At 35.8% G+C, this 18,868-nt stretch overlaps 3 protein-coding genes across 3 annotated transcripts; 1 reads left to right on the forward strand and 2 right to left on the reverse strand.

The window, feature by feature from the left end:
- Nucleotides 1-1,609: 1,609 nt before the first annotated feature.
- LOC132141787 (neuropeptide Y receptor type 2-like) lies at nt 1,610-2,745 on the reverse strand. The gene has a single exon (XM_059551448.1). It carries the CDS (start codon nt 2,741-2,743, stop codon nt 1,610-1,612), a length of 1,134 nt encoding a protein of 377 aa, XP_059407431.1. The 5' UTR covers nt 2,744-2,745.
- Nucleotides 2,746-6,944: 4,199 nt separating this feature from the next.
- Nucleotides 6,945-8,986, reverse strand: LOC132141788 (lecithin retinol acyltransferase-like). The gene is made up of 2 exons (XM_059551449.1): nt 8,450-8,986; nt 6,945-7,715 (listed from the first exon to the last, which is right to left on the reverse strand). The coding sequence occupies exons 1-2, from the start codon at nt 8,957-8,959 to the stop codon at nt 7,563-7,565; spliced, it is 663 nt and encodes a 220-aa protein (XP_059407432.1). The 5' UTR covers nt 8,960-8,986; the 3' UTR covers nt 6,945-7,562.
- A 5,913-nt stretch (nt 8,987-14,899) lies between these two features.
- Nucleotides 14,900-18,073, forward strand: LOC132142157 (fibrinogen gamma chain-like). Its single transcript, XM_059551805.1, has 9 exons — nt 14,900-15,009; nt 15,086-15,142; nt 15,238-15,421; nt 16,095-16,179; nt 16,275-16,405; nt 16,483-16,616; nt 16,866-17,050; nt 17,299-17,576; nt 17,650-18,073. The coding sequence occupies exons 1-9, from the start codon at nt 14,950-14,952 to the stop codon at nt 17,829-17,831; spliced, it is 1,296 nt and encodes a 431-aa protein (XP_059407788.1). The 5' UTR covers nt 14,900-14,949; the 3' UTR covers nt 17,832-18,073.
- The last annotated feature ends 795 nt before the right edge of the window (nt 18,074-18,868 follow it).

The raw sequence follows: 18,868 nt of genomic DNA on the forward strand, positions 1-18,868 counted from the left end.
TCTATAGATAAATCATTTAGTGCACAGACAGGATTCCAATATTGAATTGTGGATATAATACGAGTGGCTTTTGGGACATTCAACGACAGACAGGACAGTAATTGACAGAATCTATACTCTGAGACCCTCTTATTCTATTTTTATGTTGTTCCCTTGCGCTCGGTGAGTATTGATCGCTCTGTTCCTGTCAGCTGATTGATCCTTCATGGGCCTGTGGCTATCAGAAATTAGGAATCCTATATATTTCTTTTGTAAACCATACCTCTTTATCGTTTCATAGGCTTCTCTAGAGGGCATAAAAACACAGTTGCTCTCTCCATCACAACTAAAAGCTATCATCTGGCCCTCTTATAATTGTAAATAATAGAAAGACTCATTTTATGAACTGTGTCCAGTTAATGTGGAACATGAATACATAACAGACAAGTTGAGACGACAGACCTGTTGCTGTTAATGAACTTAGAAGATAGAATGAGGATGTTTGTGTTTTAAGAGTATTCAGTTTTAGAAAGGAGACACTTCACGTTTGAAAGCTTGTGAGAGCTCTTATTGTGAGACATGCGGTGTGTGAAACAGAAAGAAAAACAGCATTTTTGTTTGTTTGTTTGCTTTTTTTTCTATATAAAAAAAAATCTATAATAGTATAATTTTTTTTAGATTCTAGAAATGTTTTGTTTTTGAGTTTTGGATGAGTTAGGGTAATGGTTGTTTTTATTACTTATTATTATTGTGTTATTTATTCATTTATTTTTTATTAAGTTTTACTTTCTAGTTTTAGCTAACTATAATAACCCTGGTTGAATCACAAGTGCAAGATGAGTGTGTTACAGATACCTTTTAAATAATTCAGGAACGTTTTTCCATAAAATAACATTTATTTTCACAGGAAACGAACATTAACACTTGAATATATTCAATGTGGGATTCCTGTCTCACTGATTATTTTTACAGATCATACATGCAACTCCAAACACATCCAAATACATATTACATTTATGACCAAAAATACAGAATTCCAAATCAATTAGTCACAAAGTCACCACAATTGTCTCATACATTTATCAAATATGTGTCCCTGGAGCACAAAAGCAGTTTTGAGTCTCTGGGGGATATTTGTAGCAAAAGCCAAAAATAAATAGTATGGGTCAAAATTATTCATTTTTATTTTTATGCCAAAAATCATTAGGATATTAAGTACAGATCATGTTCCATGAAGATATTTTGTGAATTTCCTACTATAAATACAGTATATAAAAACGTCCTTTTTGATTATTAGTATGCATTGCTACGAACTTCATTTGAACAACCTTAAAGATGATTTTCTCAATATTTTGCTCTCTCAGATTCCAGATTTTCAAATAGTTGTATCTCACCCAAATATTGTCCTCCTAACAAACCACACATCAATGGAAAGCGTATTTTTTTTAGCTTTCAGATGATGCATAAATCTCAATTTTGAAATATTGACACTTAATACTGGTTTTGTGCTCCAGGGTCACATATCAGACAATTTGAGTGTCAAGTTTTCAAATGTACTCACAATGCTTCTGTACAGTAGACTTTTTGTCCATATCACGTCAGCATTTGGTGTTTTGAAAGCAAACGTCCCTCACAGTAGAGTGTTTTCTTGTTTGAAGGCCGCACTGATTGTATTTTGCTTACTGCGTGTGCATTTCTCGCTTACTGTTTCGCTGCTACAAACCCTTCTCATTCCATTGCTTAACCTTCCACACTTGAACACGGCCAGAAAGGATCTTCTATAGTTGCTGTTCATCCATCCGTACAGGATGGGATTGGCAAACGTGGAGCACATGGCCACAACATGGAAAGCCGTGTAGAGCAATCGGTAGTCTTTCATTTCTAATACGCTGCTGTCAATATCCACAGCAAGCTGAAAGGCGTGAAAGGGCAGCCAGCTAACGGTGAAGACCACAACTACGGCCACCAGCATCTTCGTGGTCTTCTGTCGGCGTTGATGGCGATCGCTGTGGCCTCCGCCGGGGCTGACGTGATTCCGAAGCTTGTTCCAGATCCGAGTGTATGCGAAGGAAATGATCGACAACGGCAGGCCGTACTGGAGGAAGAACATGGCGATGCTGTAGACCGTGCCATCCGCACTGCTTCCAGGCCACTTCTCAGCACAGCCCTGAATGATCCGCTCAGGCGATAGGTCAAAGGTCACATATTCGCGGAAGATAGCTAGAGGACTGGCGAGGATCGCGCTTGCCACCCATGTGATCACGATGACGACTACGCACATGTCTTTTGACATCTTGGTTTCCATGTGGTAGACAATGCTACGGTATCTGTCCAGCGCGATAACATTGAGCGTGATGGTGGAAACGTGGACAGCTAAGCCTTGCGCATAAGGCAACAGGTAACACATCACCTGTCCGAATTTCCATTCTCCGTAGAGCGTGTACATCAAAGTGAAAGGCAAACACAGTGTGTTCACCAACAAGTCTGCTACAGCCAGGTTTACAATGAAATAGTTAGTCACCGTGTGTAAATTTCTAAATTTGTACACGACATATATGACCAAGGAGTTCCCAGTCACGCCAAAGATGATGATGGTGCTGTAAGCCAAAATCAAGATCACTTGAACACCCAACAGTTTTGTACTGTCTTCCAGACCGTCCAGTAAGACGCCCTCGAGTTGGTTAGTGGCTGTTGTAGAACAGTTTGTGGACTGAATTTGGTCTTCAGATATGTTCATTTCGGTTCTTATATCCATGTTTGACATTCGTTCACTTACTCTGAAAAAAAAAAGTGAAATTAAATTAAATTAAATGCATTGAAAATCTATCCACTATTCAAAACAGAAAAATTCTGCCAAAAAATGAATGAAATGCTGCATGCACGCTTATGTCATAATCAGTGATTAAAACTTTTAAAATGCTTCGAATTTGGATCTTATTTTAATGCATGCATTTTCGATTTAATGCATAGTGTGTTTTAATACTTGAATATGTGAGCATGTTAATTCGTATTTTATATTAATAAATCAATCAAAGTTTGTAGCATTCAACTACATTATAAAGTATAAGATTATTATGCTAAGTTACTACTATAGGGTATATTATACTACAATACACTACAGTTTACTGTAGTAAGAACTAAAGTATGCTACAGCATTTATTCCAGTTAATCAGTTCACTAAACTTAATATTACAGTAAGCTGTAGCATGCATTAACAGATTGTTGTAAATACTATACAGTATAATACACTAGCTGTGGTTCAAAAACACCGTAATATTTAATAGTATTTCTTCATGTGGGCGTGCAGTAAATTATATAGATAAACAATACATGCATAAAGTTGAAATTAGCTTTGATTGATCTGCAAATAATGATAATAATTATTATTTAGGAAGAAAATCGTTTTCGGAAAGAGTCTTACCTTCTTTGAATTGTGAAGTTGCATGCAATATAAGCTCGTGTAGAAAAATATGGCCGAAGAGAAAATAACATCCCGAATCCATGCCAAATTTATCACGCGTAACCCGACGACAAACATCAAGAAGTGTGTGTAACAGGAGTCTGAGTGAATGTGATGCACGGAGAGAAACACATCTGAGTCTGAAGGATGCGCGCGCTTCACAACCCAGCAGCGCTCGCGAGACTCTTGATTGACAGCAGACTTCATCAGAGCCACGGCTTGATTTACAATTACAACTTTGATATAAAGATCAGAGGTTTATGAATATGTAATTAATGCATCATTTAATACCAGTCTGCATTAGTCTGTATACAGTAACTGTGTTAATCAAAGTTATTTCTATATGACCATATACTGACATGAAAAGATAACTACAGCTGATTTACTCATACATAATTTAATGCATGACATTCAACATTGTTTGCTCAGCTTTTTGTTTCACATTGTCGTTTTGCAGATGGTAGGTACAAAGAGGTTTCAAATGTCAGGAAATGTAATCATTAAGACAAAAGGACAAATGTCTGTCTCACTGATCCACATCAGGCAGAAATCGACATATGACGTCAACAATCACGATGAGAGTCACGCCAGACCTACAATTTAATAAATACTATGAACTGAATTTATACACTGCCCTCAGCACAGAGCTGTGTGTGTGTCTGTAAGCGTCACCTGTTTTAGTATTTCAGACTTATTCTAACACTATTTCATCTTAGGAGCATGTGATGTTGATTATCTTAGAATTATGATCACTAGTAGGCCTAATGAACATAATAGGGAGCTGATTTGTAACTGCATGTTTTCTTTCTTTTTTCTTCTTCTTTTTTTTTGCATTTGGCCACTACACACTTAAGAAACAGAAATATGTTTTGTTTTTGAGTCAGCAATTATGATTCAGCTATATTTGATCGCAGAGCGATCCAGACTTCTAGACCTATTTGAATCTGATTGTATGATGGATTTTTGATGGTTGTCCTCTGGTTTTAAAGGAGTTTTGCCTTTTCTGGATATTGATGAAGGATAATGTCATTATTGCAACCCAGAGCACATTACGTTTGGTTTAAGAATAATTGTGTTTATTTTCCTCTCTTTAGGATAGCGTGCATCAATCAATTGTTCACAGTAAGACCAAGAACATGCATAAAGTGATTAATAGATATGCATAAAGATATTTTTTATATTTTATCATCATTTTTGTTGCTTATCGTCATCACCATCTTCATTTTTTGTTGCTTAACTTAATTGCTTGAATGTCAAGCACAATTTTAAGCAATTATATTTATTTAATTAATATGATTTTATTGTGACTAATTAAAGACCATGCATTATTTTCCTTGAAAGCGAGGTTGTGGGAAAATCATAGTGATTAATTATTTTACATTTATGTTTCTTGGCACAACATTAACAAACTGGAGGAAAAATCTGTCCAAAGTGCTTTTCTATGTCTGTCAACCTTAACACATGTCCTTCTGGAGCTCATACCAAACCCCAAAATCTGGCTCGTGAATGTGTTTTCTTCCATTTTTATTTTTATATGTTGTTTAAATAATAATTGCAGTTTGCTTGCTATGACATCTGGGCAGAAAAATGAATAGTAAAAAGAAATGATCGAACACCTTACCGCTCCTAAATCTTTCTGATTGAACTGACCCGGCAGCTTCAGTCACTTATTGCTTGTGTAATTAATTGGTATAGATTTTCTCTCACTTCTGCAGGAAGACTGCGGTAAATGTCCAGGTAAACCAACAGAAATAGCAACATTACAGAGAACACAGAGACAGAAATAACCAGCTCCCTGAAGCGCTGTTTCTGCTGCTAATCCACTCATCCATATGCTGTCAGCTATTACACTTTACAGTAAAATACCGTGATTATGTCTGTCATGGTTACATTTATTAATTTATTTTTTATTAGGATATTGTCCACATTTGCTCCAACTTGGAGGCCTTTTCATTTTGCAGTTTGAAACTCAAGAGAAATGCATGTCAAAGATTTTAGTTTTAATCATCAAAGCAGCTTCTTTCTTTATCAATATGTTGAGTATGAAACAAAGAGATGCATGACATTTCTTAAAAGATACTTAGATGAGCTTTCTTTATTTACATTTGAGAGAAAACTTGCAAATATCTTAAAATATGCAGCCGTGAATGTGTCATATTGAAATACATAAAATTTCCAGGTTATGTTGCAGATAAATAAAATCTCTCTCTCCCTCTCTCTCTCTCTCTCTCTCTCTCTCTCTCTCTCTCTCTCTCTCTCTCTCTCTCTCTCTCTCTCTCTCTCTCATGTGACACATGTGAAATATTGCTGCCTGAATCATCTCTGTCCACTAGATGGGGCTGCTACTGTTGTTTGATGCTTGTTGGAAAATGCAATTAAAGAGGATTTTGAATGCCATTGAATTTTCAGACTTGATTCAGATTACAGAGTATATTGGAGTTTTGTATTGTAATCTGTCCTGGAATGTAGTTATAATTATTTCAAAAGCAACTGCAAATGTAGTAGCATGATTCCAATCACATTAAATAGTAAAAGAGTCACGTTTTATATCGTAAATGCTTTTGTATAAACTATACATTTTTGATCACATTTTACAAAAATATTTATTTCATTAATCAGTGGTTAATGCATTAGTTATCACTAACCAACAATCGAAAAAAATAAATAAATAAATAATAATAGTAATATATGTGTATATATATATAAAATTAAGATTAACCCATAGATTACCACAATATTGTGATTGTTAGTTCACAATACCAAATGCATAACTGATGTTCACAGATTGATGTGTGTGTGTGTGTGTGTGTGTGTGTGTGTGTGTGTGTGTGTGTGTGTGTGTGTGTGTGTGTGTGTGTGTGTGTGTGTGTGTGACATCAAGAAATCCAGAATAAACCACATTCATTGTCTGAGCTGTTTGACTCCATATACAAGACTAGATGAACTAGTTTAAACTTCTGTGCTCTGAAAATAGCCCTGCTCTTTTGTGTTGTTGTTGTTTGTTTGTTTTTTTTAGCATTTAGCAGCTTTTCAAATCACTTGTGGTTAAGGTTACTACAAAATGTGCCAGATGCCTTGTTTCATCTGTTCTCGGCTCAATTTATGGGGAATGAACCATGAGCAAAGGAGTTCACTGACATATTAAAATAGGAGATAATCTGTGCCTGTGTAGGAGGGAATTGTGCAATCCTGTTTGGAATTTGTAAACAAAAGCGGACAACAAATAACGGAGCGGGAGGCTGTTATGTCCTCGCATAGAACGTAAGGTGCTTTAACTTAGAATCCATTCTTAATGTCATCACTTGTGTTAAAATCAGCTTTGGCATTAAATTAAAATGCTATTTTTCGGGTTCAATGATTTCCTGCACAATGCATATCACCTCTTAGTCTTATTTCTAATTCATTTATTTTTTGTTGTATTTTATTAGATTTCATGATTTAGCCTAAAAACGCTCAAATCAGAAACGCACAGCTCAGATTATAGACCCCGTGCTAATTGCACAGGTTCAGCTACAGGTCAGACAAGCTTTATTCTGATGAAAAAGGTCCAATCAACTGTTTACAGCAATAACCAGAAATAATTATAGCTACTATTTACACATAACATTCATCAAATATAGCTCTGTCTACATATTCCTATTCTGGCTCTTCTTTATGCTATTAAATATATATTTGAAACTGTACAAATTCACAATCAAGCATCGTCAGAGCTTATTAATAATAAAAGTAAAAAACTACAAGTTCATATATATGGTAGGCTATGTCCTGAATCATAATTCAGTAGCTATTAAAACTAGTAATGAAATGTATCTGTACAAAACTTCTGCTTAATACAAAAATAAGGCACCTTAAGTGAACAGTGCATGCAATCTGTAACTTTAAGGCACAGCAATATTGACCAATGGTATATGGTTTAAAATGAATAGTATACAGCATGGCTGTAAAGGCTCAAAGTTAATGGCATGTTGTCATGAGTTATTTAAAGCATGACATATATAGAAGGAAAAATACATTGTCTTGGCATGTTTACACAGCGATATTCCACTGATGCATTGCATTGTTGTGTATGTGTCCTCTTTAAAGCTGGGCTTTGTTTTTTTATGTGATGCAGTGAAAGTGTCTCTCAGCCAGCCATCCACAGAATAAAGGGAATAAGGATTGTGGGTAACGTAGTTGAAGGCGCCAGGCCGAAGCACAGGATGTACATCACTCCTATCCCAACAGTTAAGGCCACACTCCTCTGGTCCCGAATGATGGATTTCAGACAGTCACAGAACTGAAAAAGAAAAAAACAAAGCATTAAAAGATATCAGTAGCAGACTCTTAAACAAAAAACTTTTACACAATACATGCTATAAATAGGCCTAATGTGCATTATTGACGTTTTGATAACACACTCTAAAAAATCATGTTGTTTCAACCCAACGTTGAGTCAAATATAGATTAACCCATCCATTGGGTTACATGTTTACAATACATTTTTAACTAAAAAGTTGGGTTCGTCCATATTTGACCCAAAGTTTTTTAGAGTGCATGGTGTTCATGCCACACTAGCTTGATATTAATTTTAATTTTAATAAGTAGAACATATGCTGTATTCTAGGCTATTTTTGTATTACTAAAGATTAGATAAAAATAGGGTTGCACAAATGTGGAAAAGTTCAATTAAATTTCGGAAACATTCCAGGAATTTTGAAAACTTTCCAGGAATTGTTTTTATTATTATTATTATTTTAATTTTTTTTAATTTTTTTTGTATATTCCAGGGATTTTTTGAAAACTTTCCAGGAATTGTTTTTATTATTATTATTTTTTTTTTTTTTTTTTTTTTTTGTATATTCCAGGGATTTTTTGAAAGCTTTCCAGGAATTGTTTTTATTATTATTATTTATTTTTATTTTTTTGTATATTCCAGGGATTTTTGGAAAGTTTCCGGAAATGTTTCCACCCCTTTGCAACCCTGGATCTAAATAATATTGTTCTTGTTTCCCCCAGATTAGGAGCACTCACCTTCTCGGTCTGCTGGCTCGCTGCTGTCCCGTACCTGCAGTACGTCACGAAATGCTCGCAGTTATTCCATAATAAACTGTAGGGAAAGTCACCGACCAGCTTCTCTGCTCTCCTCGCCACTTCTTCGCTCGCCAGCGCTTTCCACTTCACTTTCTTATCCATATCGTTCACCAGAATCTGAGCACCGTACGCGAAGTCTTCGACCGAGTCGACGCGAATGCTCGCGGTTCTGTAAATGCAGCCTAAAATGAGTCTTTTGTTAGTGACGACTGGTTTAATGAGCTGTCTGTCTCTGGTTAGGACGGGGATGATGTCAGGCATCAGGTGTGCCACCCTGTTCTCTCCCAGACAGATGCCGTAATGAACGAAGAGCGCGCGCTGCACCTCCAGCAGGTCTCCTCTCCGGAGCACCGGGCATCTCACCGGATCCTCCCGCCACAGACTCTTAAACACATTCAAGCTGGAGAGAAGAAAGAACTTCTCAAACAGAAACGTCAGCGAGTCGAGCATTTTTATGACTTGTAGACTTCACAGTCGATGGAGAATTTATATATTGCATGTGTTTCAGGACTGAGGAGGATCCCAGGATTCTGATTGGCTGGACGGTTCATCCCCACACTGAACCACTTTAATGCTCTTGATTGTTTAATGAGGTGAAGTTTTCGCAAATAAACAGTTAGCTTATTGGTAACACTTTACAATAACATTTATTTTGGAAAAAAAAAAAGAAAAGAATGCAATTAGCTATCACATAATTAATAGGTAAGATTCATAAAAAAAAATCAAAATAGCCGATATATATATATATATTTTTTTTTTTAAGAAATTAATAATTTTCAGCAAGGATGTGTTAAATTTATAAAAAGAGAGAGTAAAGACATATTTTTTTTAAATATTTCTATTTTGAATAAATGCTTTTTGTATATATATATATATATATATATATATATATATATATATATATATATATATATATATATATATATATATATATATATATATATGAAGCAGCAAAACTTGTCTCCAACATTGATAATAAATCATTACTTTAAATTGTAATAATATTTTACAATTTAAAAAAAAAATCTGTATTTTTGATCAAATAAACGCAGCCTCGAAGAGCATAAGAGACTTCTTTAAAAAAACATTAAAAATCTTACTGACACTAAACTTTTTGAACGGTGGTTCATCTATAGAGAAATAGTTTGACAGTAAATGTACATTTTATTTTAAACTGCCTGCAAACAACAGTGCACTGTAATTATTAATATACAAGAACTCTGCGACATAATTAAATATACTTGTTAACTACTCTGTTAACTAGATACAGTAACTAAACCATCTCCACAGTGACATGTTAAATTTGATTTAGCACTGCTTAAAAATACTTTAAAATCCATTTACAGTATTTTGTGTCTGTTTCAGCATGTAAAGGAGCTTAACCAGAACCGTGTTCCCCTCTGCTTAAAGCATGCTTTCATGACCACTTTGAGCTGATTTTGTAGTCTAGTCTGAAACGTGCGGGCCTTAATTATCCTCCAACAATACTGTTCTCACATGCACCGGTCGTCTCACTCGTCGTCTGAAGAAGTGACCTTAATTAGCAGCGAATCAGGTCATCTGATAATCTTTAATTATTTTGTTCCCAGATCCTTTTTCTGTTTTAATCATTAGAGCCATTTGTCCAATCTAGTGCCTGAAATCAGCAGATACAGTCTGATGATCTCAAAAAGTTGTTTTCCATAACTAAATAAACATAAATGAATGCATTTTATAATAAACGTGTGCAATATTATATTACATCTTAGCAGTCTTCTGTTCCATCCTCCTTCCAGTTAGTTTATATTAAAAAAACAAGTATTGTAACTAGTTCAGTTGTGCCAGTGCTTGATCTGTGCAGATTTCTCTCCTGATTCAGACCAGAACACTTTTTCACTGGAGGAAGTGTTATTATGGATTATAGACTCTATGTGTTTGAGTTAAAAACATCTTGATGTATTTGTTTCAGGTTTTGTCTTCTCCAGATGTCCACTGATGGACTGTGGATTATTGTGATGTTTTTATCAGACTCTCATTCTGACGGCACCCATTCACTGCAGAGCATCCGTTGATGAGACACTGATGCAGTGCTACATTTCTCCAAACCTGATGAAGAAACAAGCTCCTCTCATTAATCATATCATAATTTAAAATGATTACAGGCCTTTTTTCCCCCAGCTATAAGAGCTGGTCATGAGTCAGTGTTATTACTAATGCTTTTAGTTGTGAAAACTCTTTATGATTTCATTATTTATTATTAAGTGCAATAGTTAAAATATCACTGATAAAAAATACCACAGCGAGCTGTGATGCAACAACATTTAGATTTTTTTATCCAAATAAATGTTTATGATCACATTCATCGTCTTCTGTCTAAATCACATGCATCCCTCATTTGTAAAAATCTGTCAGTGCCTATTTTGAGTAAACTAGATAAATAATCATAGTGTGATCATTATCATTGCCTTCAAGTCCATGTATTCCGTGTTGAATATTTGTGAGCTGTGATCAGCAGGCAGTCTGAGGTCTGAAGGGCAGATGTGAAACAGTGGTCACTGCAGAACCACACTCGAAGTGACGGCCGCTGAACTTGGCCTCGCTATGACCTCTGCACTTACAAACCCACTGCCATCATATTTACAGGATGCCAGATAAGAGTACTCTTGAGAAAGGAATGCACTAGACTTAACTCTCACATTTAAGTGCATTCATTGATTATTTTCTCATTGCTATTGCATTACAATCCTGCTTACAATGTTAAAAGAGTCTTGAGGAGAGAGTGCCTTGAAGTCGAGGACAGAGGAGTAGAGGACTTCAGTAAATCAACTGGACAGGACACATAAACCTGATGCATATAAACAATCCCAATGGGACGCATTAGAAGCCGCTTGCTATTCACAGTTAATTACAATTAAAATTTGATTAAGTTACTGTTTTGCATGTCGTATTAAATCATGATGGTTCTGCAAATGTCACAATGACAATGCATTACCAAGTCTTAAGTGTCATTTATTTCAAAATTGAGATGTATGCATCATCTGAAAGCTGAATAAATAAGTTTTCCATTGATGTATGGTTTGTTAGGAGGACAATATTTGTCAATTATATTGCAATGCAATACAATGATATTCAAGAGATAAATTATGTATCATTTATGCATGGTTTTGTATTAAGAACATTTTTTTTTTTAAAGATGATGTATGGATAATCAAGTAACTGTTGATTCAGACCAGTAATTATTCATCTTGAAATATGTTTCTTGCAAAAGGAAAAAGAAATCGTAAACTATCATTTAGATGACAGGTAGTATGCAGTAGACTGGGCTACTCAGTTCAGGACTTATATTAAATAACCTCAGAATGACCTCAGACTCTGTGTGCACTTCATTACAGTTCAGACGGCAACGACCTCCCGTGATCGCTGCATTGGTGGTGACATTTCTTATCATTTGTTTGGGAGACTGGAGAGTTGGCAGGCCGCATCTTGAGACTTGTGAAATGGAAGCAGCTCTCCATCTGGTTTTTAGAGAGGTTCATGCAGAGTTCAGAGTTGTTTAAGTTCACAGACGCTGAGGTTGACTCTCAGGTCAGGCGTGCCTTGTATCTGTCAGCTATCACGTTCAATATGGTTTCTCGCCATAAAAAGGGGTCACAGCCTGGTCACTTTAATGATGCAACTGACAGAGTCAAAGCTTCACGATACATCTAATAAACAGAATGAAGAAACCTTGTTGTGAACCCCTCTCTCTCGACCCACTGCGCCTTTAAACTCATCAAAGCTGTAAATACACAGTGAAGGAAGCTTTCATTTCACCAGGTCGCTAAGCAATCTTTGTATTTGAAGAGTTTTATTCACAAACACTGAATGTAGTAGTTTTATAAATAAGCTGACAATCAGTTTTGTTCTTAATGAAGAGCTTTTTTAGACGCCCTTCACTGCTACTACAGTAAAAAAAAAGAAGCAAAACAGAGCTGGCCTTTGCTTGACTCACTGAAGCTTGTTTATTTATCACTTGTTGTTTACAAGAGTTTAATCTTTTTCAACGGCAGCTAGATATCTGTGACCAAACCCTTCATGCAGCGGTGCTACAAAATCTGTTCGATGCACAGCTCAACAATATTAATTTGCAACATAGTCCTTTCAAAGAAAGAAAGTTTACATTTACATTTATTCATTTAGCAGATGCTTTTATCCAAAGCGACTTACAAACGAGGACAGTGGAAGCAATCAAAAAGAGCAATGATATATAAGTGCTATAACAAGTCTCAGTTAGCATAACACAGTACACGTAGCATGGGCTTTTAAATAATATAATAAATAAAAAGAAAACAGATAGAATAGAAAAAGAATAGAGCAAGCTAGTGTTAGAGGTTAATGTTGACCAGATATAGGGCTTTTTAAAGTAGGCTCCAAGCTTCAGTGATGAACTTGCATGTGTTTTCAACACATTTTTTTTTCATAAAAAGCTCCTGGAGACACATGTATACACACAAACAAACAAAAAATAAACAAAAAACCTATACGACTTCTCAGAAACAATATTTTTACGTTTACATATTTCTCATTCATACTACTCATCAGTTTGCAAGCGTAAAGAATTATATATTAAATATGAAAAAAATAAATAATTCTACCTGAATGCTATATATACATATATATATATAAAAATAATGTTATGAAATAACAAATTGGACCCCAGTTTAGTTTAGTGAAACTAATTTATTTAGTTGAGTGTTTTTTTTTAATTTTTTTTTTTATTAACCATTCATTCAAAAATACAAGTATGACATAACATTTGCCAAGAAAAAGAGCCAGGGGTTCAAGGATGACCAAACAATTACAAAACAAAAAAGACAGAGTCGAAAAAACAAATAAAAATACAATAAGCTAAAATAAATAGGAAAACAGATTACACAACCAAAATCTTCCTCTTCCCTCAAAACATAAGATGATAGTCAGATAGAAATTATACAAAAACATCAAAAAGTGAATATACAAACATACAATATCTTCTAGAAAGTAAGAGAAGTGGGGCGTGACTTTCATAACCTTACATTTGTGGATAAAATATTTATAAATAAATAAAAATTATTTCCATATTGCTTCTCAAAAGTGAAAATTCCAAACAAAACATCCTTAAAGAAAAGCTCAAAGTCTTTATTTAGTTGAGTTTTAGCAAGTATGCTAATGTGAGCATCATCAGACAAGAGATGAGTGAACTGCTTCTGTGGTAACAGAGACCTGTCTCCTGGAACACTTCTGGAGTGCAGCGTCCTCTAGTGGTCGAGCCGCTGAACACATGGTCAAAGTCTGTGTCACCTTTTGTACTGATGTGTGTAGCCTTGTAAACACAGATAAGTATTGAGCAACAATATTAATATTCAAAGAGATGAAATGTTTAGTAGTAACATTAAGTCATCAAATAAGTTTTCAATAAAGGAATCAACAGAGGTTACAATAGTGCTTAAGTAGGAAATAATTAATGCAAATACTGTAAACCATTGATCATTATGCAAATATGGACTACCAATTTATATCACATTATTTCACCTTTATTAAATGCATTGACTGATTGATTGAATACTCCCAGTAATATCTAATCATCTTTCTTTCTATACTAAATATCTCTTTATTTATTTTGGTCATTACCGGTAGTAAAATGAAGAAAGACTTTATTGTTGGCCTCAGTGACTCAAGTATTACAGCACAAGCTGTCTGTTTGTCTGTGCATGTGTGTACATCTCATTTAGAGATTTGTGGAACATTTGTTCTCCCAACACTGGAAGAGCAAAAAGTTAGAAATCTTTAGAAAATCATTAACTTCAGACGGAGTGGATCCTGACCCATAGTCTCTGTAGCAATCGAATCGTGCTGCGTCACGGTAAACGATCCGTTGCTCTTTTTGGTTTGTTTGTTTGTTTATACCCCTTTATATCATGCTTATTAGAAAAAAACACACAATTTATTCTGAAGGTTATTATCAATTACAAGTCCCATATTGAAAAAAGTGAAAAAATGAGCTTCACTTCTACTTAATGTTTCACTGTCCCTCCCTTATTAAATTAAAGTAATATTAAAAAATAATGTACAATGATATAATGATTCTTCACTGGCTTTGCAATGCAAAACTCACTCATGTTAGGACACTAATATGGGTCATTTTTACAGTATACAAGCACCAAACATTGAAATCAGACCTCTGATTTAATCAATATATTATTCAGAATCCAGTAATAAGTAAGTCTCGATTGCATCTGCCCATGTACTCAACATTAAGATGGACATGTTGACCAATCTCTGCAACATTTACGGTTCATTCTGAGTCACAGGAGAGGGGTGGGTATAGCTCTTATTTGTCTAGTGGACAGTTATCTCTGAGCAGGACCTTGATCGGATAAATATCCCGCAGCAGTCAAAAATCACTCACAATTTTGAGGGACCAGACAGATCGCAGGTCCAACATGGCCTCGTTCATGCATGCAGCTGTCTCCATCCTGCTGCTGTCCACACTAACCTCAGCGGTGAGTGGAATAAGAAAAATATTATATTATATCACACTGTGTTATTTACTGGTTTGATTTTCTCCTTTTTATTTAGCAGATGAGAGGAGACTTTTCTCCAACGCAAGACATTTGTAACCCAAACGATGGGTTTGTAAGTACAGTGTTTTGGATTGTTTCAAGCAATGCATTTGTAATCTGGATGCTTACAAAGTCATCTGTTTAACAATAACTTCTCTCGTCCTTCAGGGGGTGTACTGCCCAACCACATGTGGAGTTGCTGATTACCTACAGAGGTACGCGCCTGATATGGACAGAGAGCTGGATAAAATGGAGCAGGATTTGGAGGATATCTTCAACCTTACCAGAGGAGCGCAGGACAAAGTGGTCTACCTGAAGGACTCACATACACAAGCACAAAAACAAGCACCAGGTAGCATGTTTAATCATTGTTTATGGACTGAAAAAAAAAAAATTTACAGGGGTTTTACAGGTCTCGGATGAGCTCTCAAGGGTGTTTTTTTTATTTTTGATTAATGCAGGTTAAAAAAAAAAAATAGTAAAAAAAATCTTATTTTTCTTACAGTGTGAGTACACGTTTTATTATTATAAAAAAAAAATATTTTTTTATTAATGCATTTTTCACATATGATTAATTATTCATACGTGCAGTGGGGAGTCGCACCACTTGACATTTCACGACCTTTCTTATATTTTACGAGACTTACTGAGCTTGGCACAGTCATGAGCATCTGCAAAGATGTCCTGTTTTATGGGAAATTATGTAATTGTTTAGATAATTTGTTGTCAGTTCTTCTGGAAGTCGGTTGCACCGCAGGACCACGAGAGAAATCTTTTTCAAGTATTAATAAAAAGTGAAAGAAATAATAAAAAGTTGTATTCTTTTGACAATGCTTCTTTGATTTCAGGACAGTTGGGTCACTATGACATTTTTATCCCTCCCAAAACATATATGTGTATATATATATATATATATATATTCATATAAAAAGTCAAATGTACTTATAATTAAATAGGAATGTTTAAGTCATTTCATGCATTTTTTTAAGTAATTGTGAAACTTCATCTGATTTTTTTTTTGTCAGATACATACATCAAAAAATCTACAAGCATGCTTGATGATATACTGCGATTTGAGAAGAGCATTCTCGCTCAGGAAGATCAAATATAGTGAGCACTTTTTCTTCTTTTTTAAACCACTTATCTCAAATATGGTCTAAATAGTTAATGAAATGCCATTATATAATGTTTTACCCCCCCAACAGTCAGCTGCAGTCAATCCTTCAGGCTAACGAAAAAAGAATAACAGATTTAAAGCAGATGTCCCAACAGCTGGACCAGATGTGCAAAGAGCCCTGCAAAGACACTGTGGAGATTCAGACAGTCACGGGCAAAGGTAGAAACATCTCAATGTAAAGTGACGCAGTGAACTGAAGGTACAAAGAGGGCTGAAGTACGTGCACTTTTCCCCAGATTGTCAGGAGATTGCAAACAAAGGTGCTAAGGTCAGTGGGCTCTACTATGTGAAACCAGCCAGGGCTCCAGAGGCGTTCTTGGTCTACTGTGAGATAGACAGCTTTGGACGTGGATGGACTGTCCTTCAGAGGGTACGTGGAACAACAAACAATGCACCGATCGATTGATGATCGATAGATGAAAACTGTTTTTGGCTGTAGGGCCAGTATACTTGGTGCCGTGACCCAGAGGGTGTCTGTTGTTTCTCCCCGCGCCTCAAGAGACAGACTAAACCCTTATTATGATCTTTAACGTCCTTGTTAACATGCCTTTGACACTTGCAAGTAGAAGCAATGTGTAAACGTGTACAGCTCTAATGATCAAAATGAATTGTTTTTCAGAGACGGGATGGCAGTGTCGACTTCAACAAACAATGGATTCAGTATAAGGAAGGCTTTGGGTACCTCTCACCAGACGACAGAACTGAGTTCTGGCTGGGGAATGAGAAGATACATCTGTTGTCTGTTCAGTCCAATGTGCCTTATGTGCTGAGGATAGAGATGATCGACTGGGAAGGCAACAAAAAGTAATGAACCACACACATTCCTGCCCTAGATTGTACTTTTAATTTCAGTTTCAACTGCATTTACACACTTGGTAGACTAAAGGAATGCTTTTGGTAAAGTATTATCCATGTAGAAGTTGTTCTTATCTGCAGTTGCCAAACAGGACTTTGCTCTTCTTGTCAAGTCACATCGCATGACCTTTTCAGTCAGATCAAACATGCTGCTGAACATGACAGTGTTTGTCTCAAATCTTTCTTTGCTCTCTTAGGTATGCCGACTACGCCACTTTCAAGCTCGGACCAGAAATCGATGCATACCGCTTGACGTATGCGTATTACTTTGGTGGCGACGCTGGCGATGCCTTTGATGGTTTCGACTTCGGCGATGATCCCAGTGACAAATTCTACACGTCTCACAATGGCATGCAGTTCAGCACACCTGACAAAGACAACGACAAGTACAATGAAAACTGTGCCAAGGATGAAGGGTCCGGCTGGTGGATGAACCGATGCCATGCCGCTCATCTCAATGGAAAATACTACCAGAGTAAAGCCTTTCCTCTTTACAGGAGATAGCACACATGTGGGAATCCTTTTACTGATGCATTCTGTTTTCACAGGTGGCAAGTACACGGAGAAGGACTCGCAGAATGGATATGACGATGGCATTATTTGGGCCACGTGGCACAGTCGCTGGTATTCTCTGAAGGAGACCACCATGAAGATCATTCCCATCAACAGAATCGCTGCCGGAGGCCAGGAAAGCGGTTCCAAGCAGTTCGGAGGCCTGGGAGACATTTAAAGACCTCACCAAAGCTGCTCTGAGCTATCATTTTGCTTGGGAACAACATAACCAAGGCGTTTCTACAAGAGAGTAAACACCCGTTTGTCAGTTTCTGGTGTTTTCTGTTCTATACACATTAATTAGAATAAAACAAAAGCTTCATGCATGAGTCATACTGGTCAATTTTTACAACTTTAGCTGATCCAAAACATCACACTGTCAATGAATAAATAAAATCCTCTGTCTTTTGTAAATTAAAAGTGTTCTGTAGTCCTTTTTTCTTCATAGGTGAGGTTAAAATTAAAACAGGTATATAATACAGATACATGAAACATTCATAATCCTTGATTTCAATGTGTCCTTGTTACACAGTTTATATTTAATAGCAATAACAGTAAATTATGCATAAGTGCAAGCAACTAACACTAAACCGAATCCAGTAACACTTTATTTCAAGGTGTTACATATACTTATTATAATAATAACACTTAAATATGCATAATTACATATCCCAAATCCTAACCCAGAGTAGGTACATGTAGTTAAATCATATTACTCAATACTTAAATTTAACAATTTAATGCAACAACGACACTTTAAAATAAAGTGTAATAGATAATTGATGAGTATTACCCTGTACTTGTGTAATAACACCAGAACAAAGACACATTACAATAAAGTGTGTCAAATAAAAAGGGCATAAAGCAAATAAATAAAATAAATGAATGAATGTTTCCTGATTTTTATTTGGCCGGTTGCACATCCCAATTCCTTACAGTCTGATAGATCAAAGTAGTTAAACAGAAATCTGTTGTCAAATTATGATAAATGGTTATTATTAAGGATTTTTTTAAAGAAAAATGCATAAACATCCACCCCTTTAATGATGTGAGTGTGGGAGCTGATCGGTGTTTGTTATTCGGGTTTTGTGTAGGTGTGTTAACCTCTGTGTGGGAGTTTTTTGACCACATGGTCAGTAAGTCAACATTGCCCCATCGCTGTAGTGGACGAACAGGCTGCACTCCAAGCTCCCTGATGGAAGAAGATTTCATCAT

The sequence above is a fragment of the Carassius carassius genome, chromosome 6, assembly GCF_963082965.1.
Source record: "Carassius carassius chromosome 6, fCarCar2.1, whole genome shotgun sequence".
Classification (NCBI taxonomy): domain Eukaryota; kingdom Metazoa; phylum Chordata; class Actinopteri; order Cypriniformes; family Cyprinidae; genus Carassius; species Carassius carassius.

Excerpts from the sequence above, each read along its gene's own strand:
- LOC132141787 (XM_059551448.1), bottom strand. The coding sequence starts at position 2,743 with ATGTCAAACATGGATATAAGAACCGAAATGAACATATCTGAAGACCAA.
- LOC132141788 (XM_059551449.1), bottom strand. The coding sequence starts at position 8,959 with ATGCTCGACTCGCTGACGTTTCTGTTTGAGAAGTTCTTTCTTCTCTCC. Across the intron at positions 7,716-8,449 it reads CGAGCCAGCAGACCGAGAAG|TTCTGTGACTGTCTGAAATC; the intron begins GTGAGTGCTCCT and ends TTTCTTTTTCAG.
- LOC132142157 (XM_059551805.1), top strand. The coding sequence starts at position 14,950 with ATGGCCTCGTTCATGCATGCAGCTGTCTCCATCCTGCTGCTGTCCACA. Across the intron at positions 16,180-16,274 it reads GCTCAGGAAGATCAAATATA|TCAGCTGCAGTCAATCCTTC; the intron begins GTGAGCACTTTT and ends CCCCCCCAACAG. Across the intron at positions 17,051-17,298 it reads GACTGGGAAGGCAACAAAAA|GTATGCCGACTACGCCACTT; the intron begins GTAATGAACCAC and ends TTGCTCTCTTAG.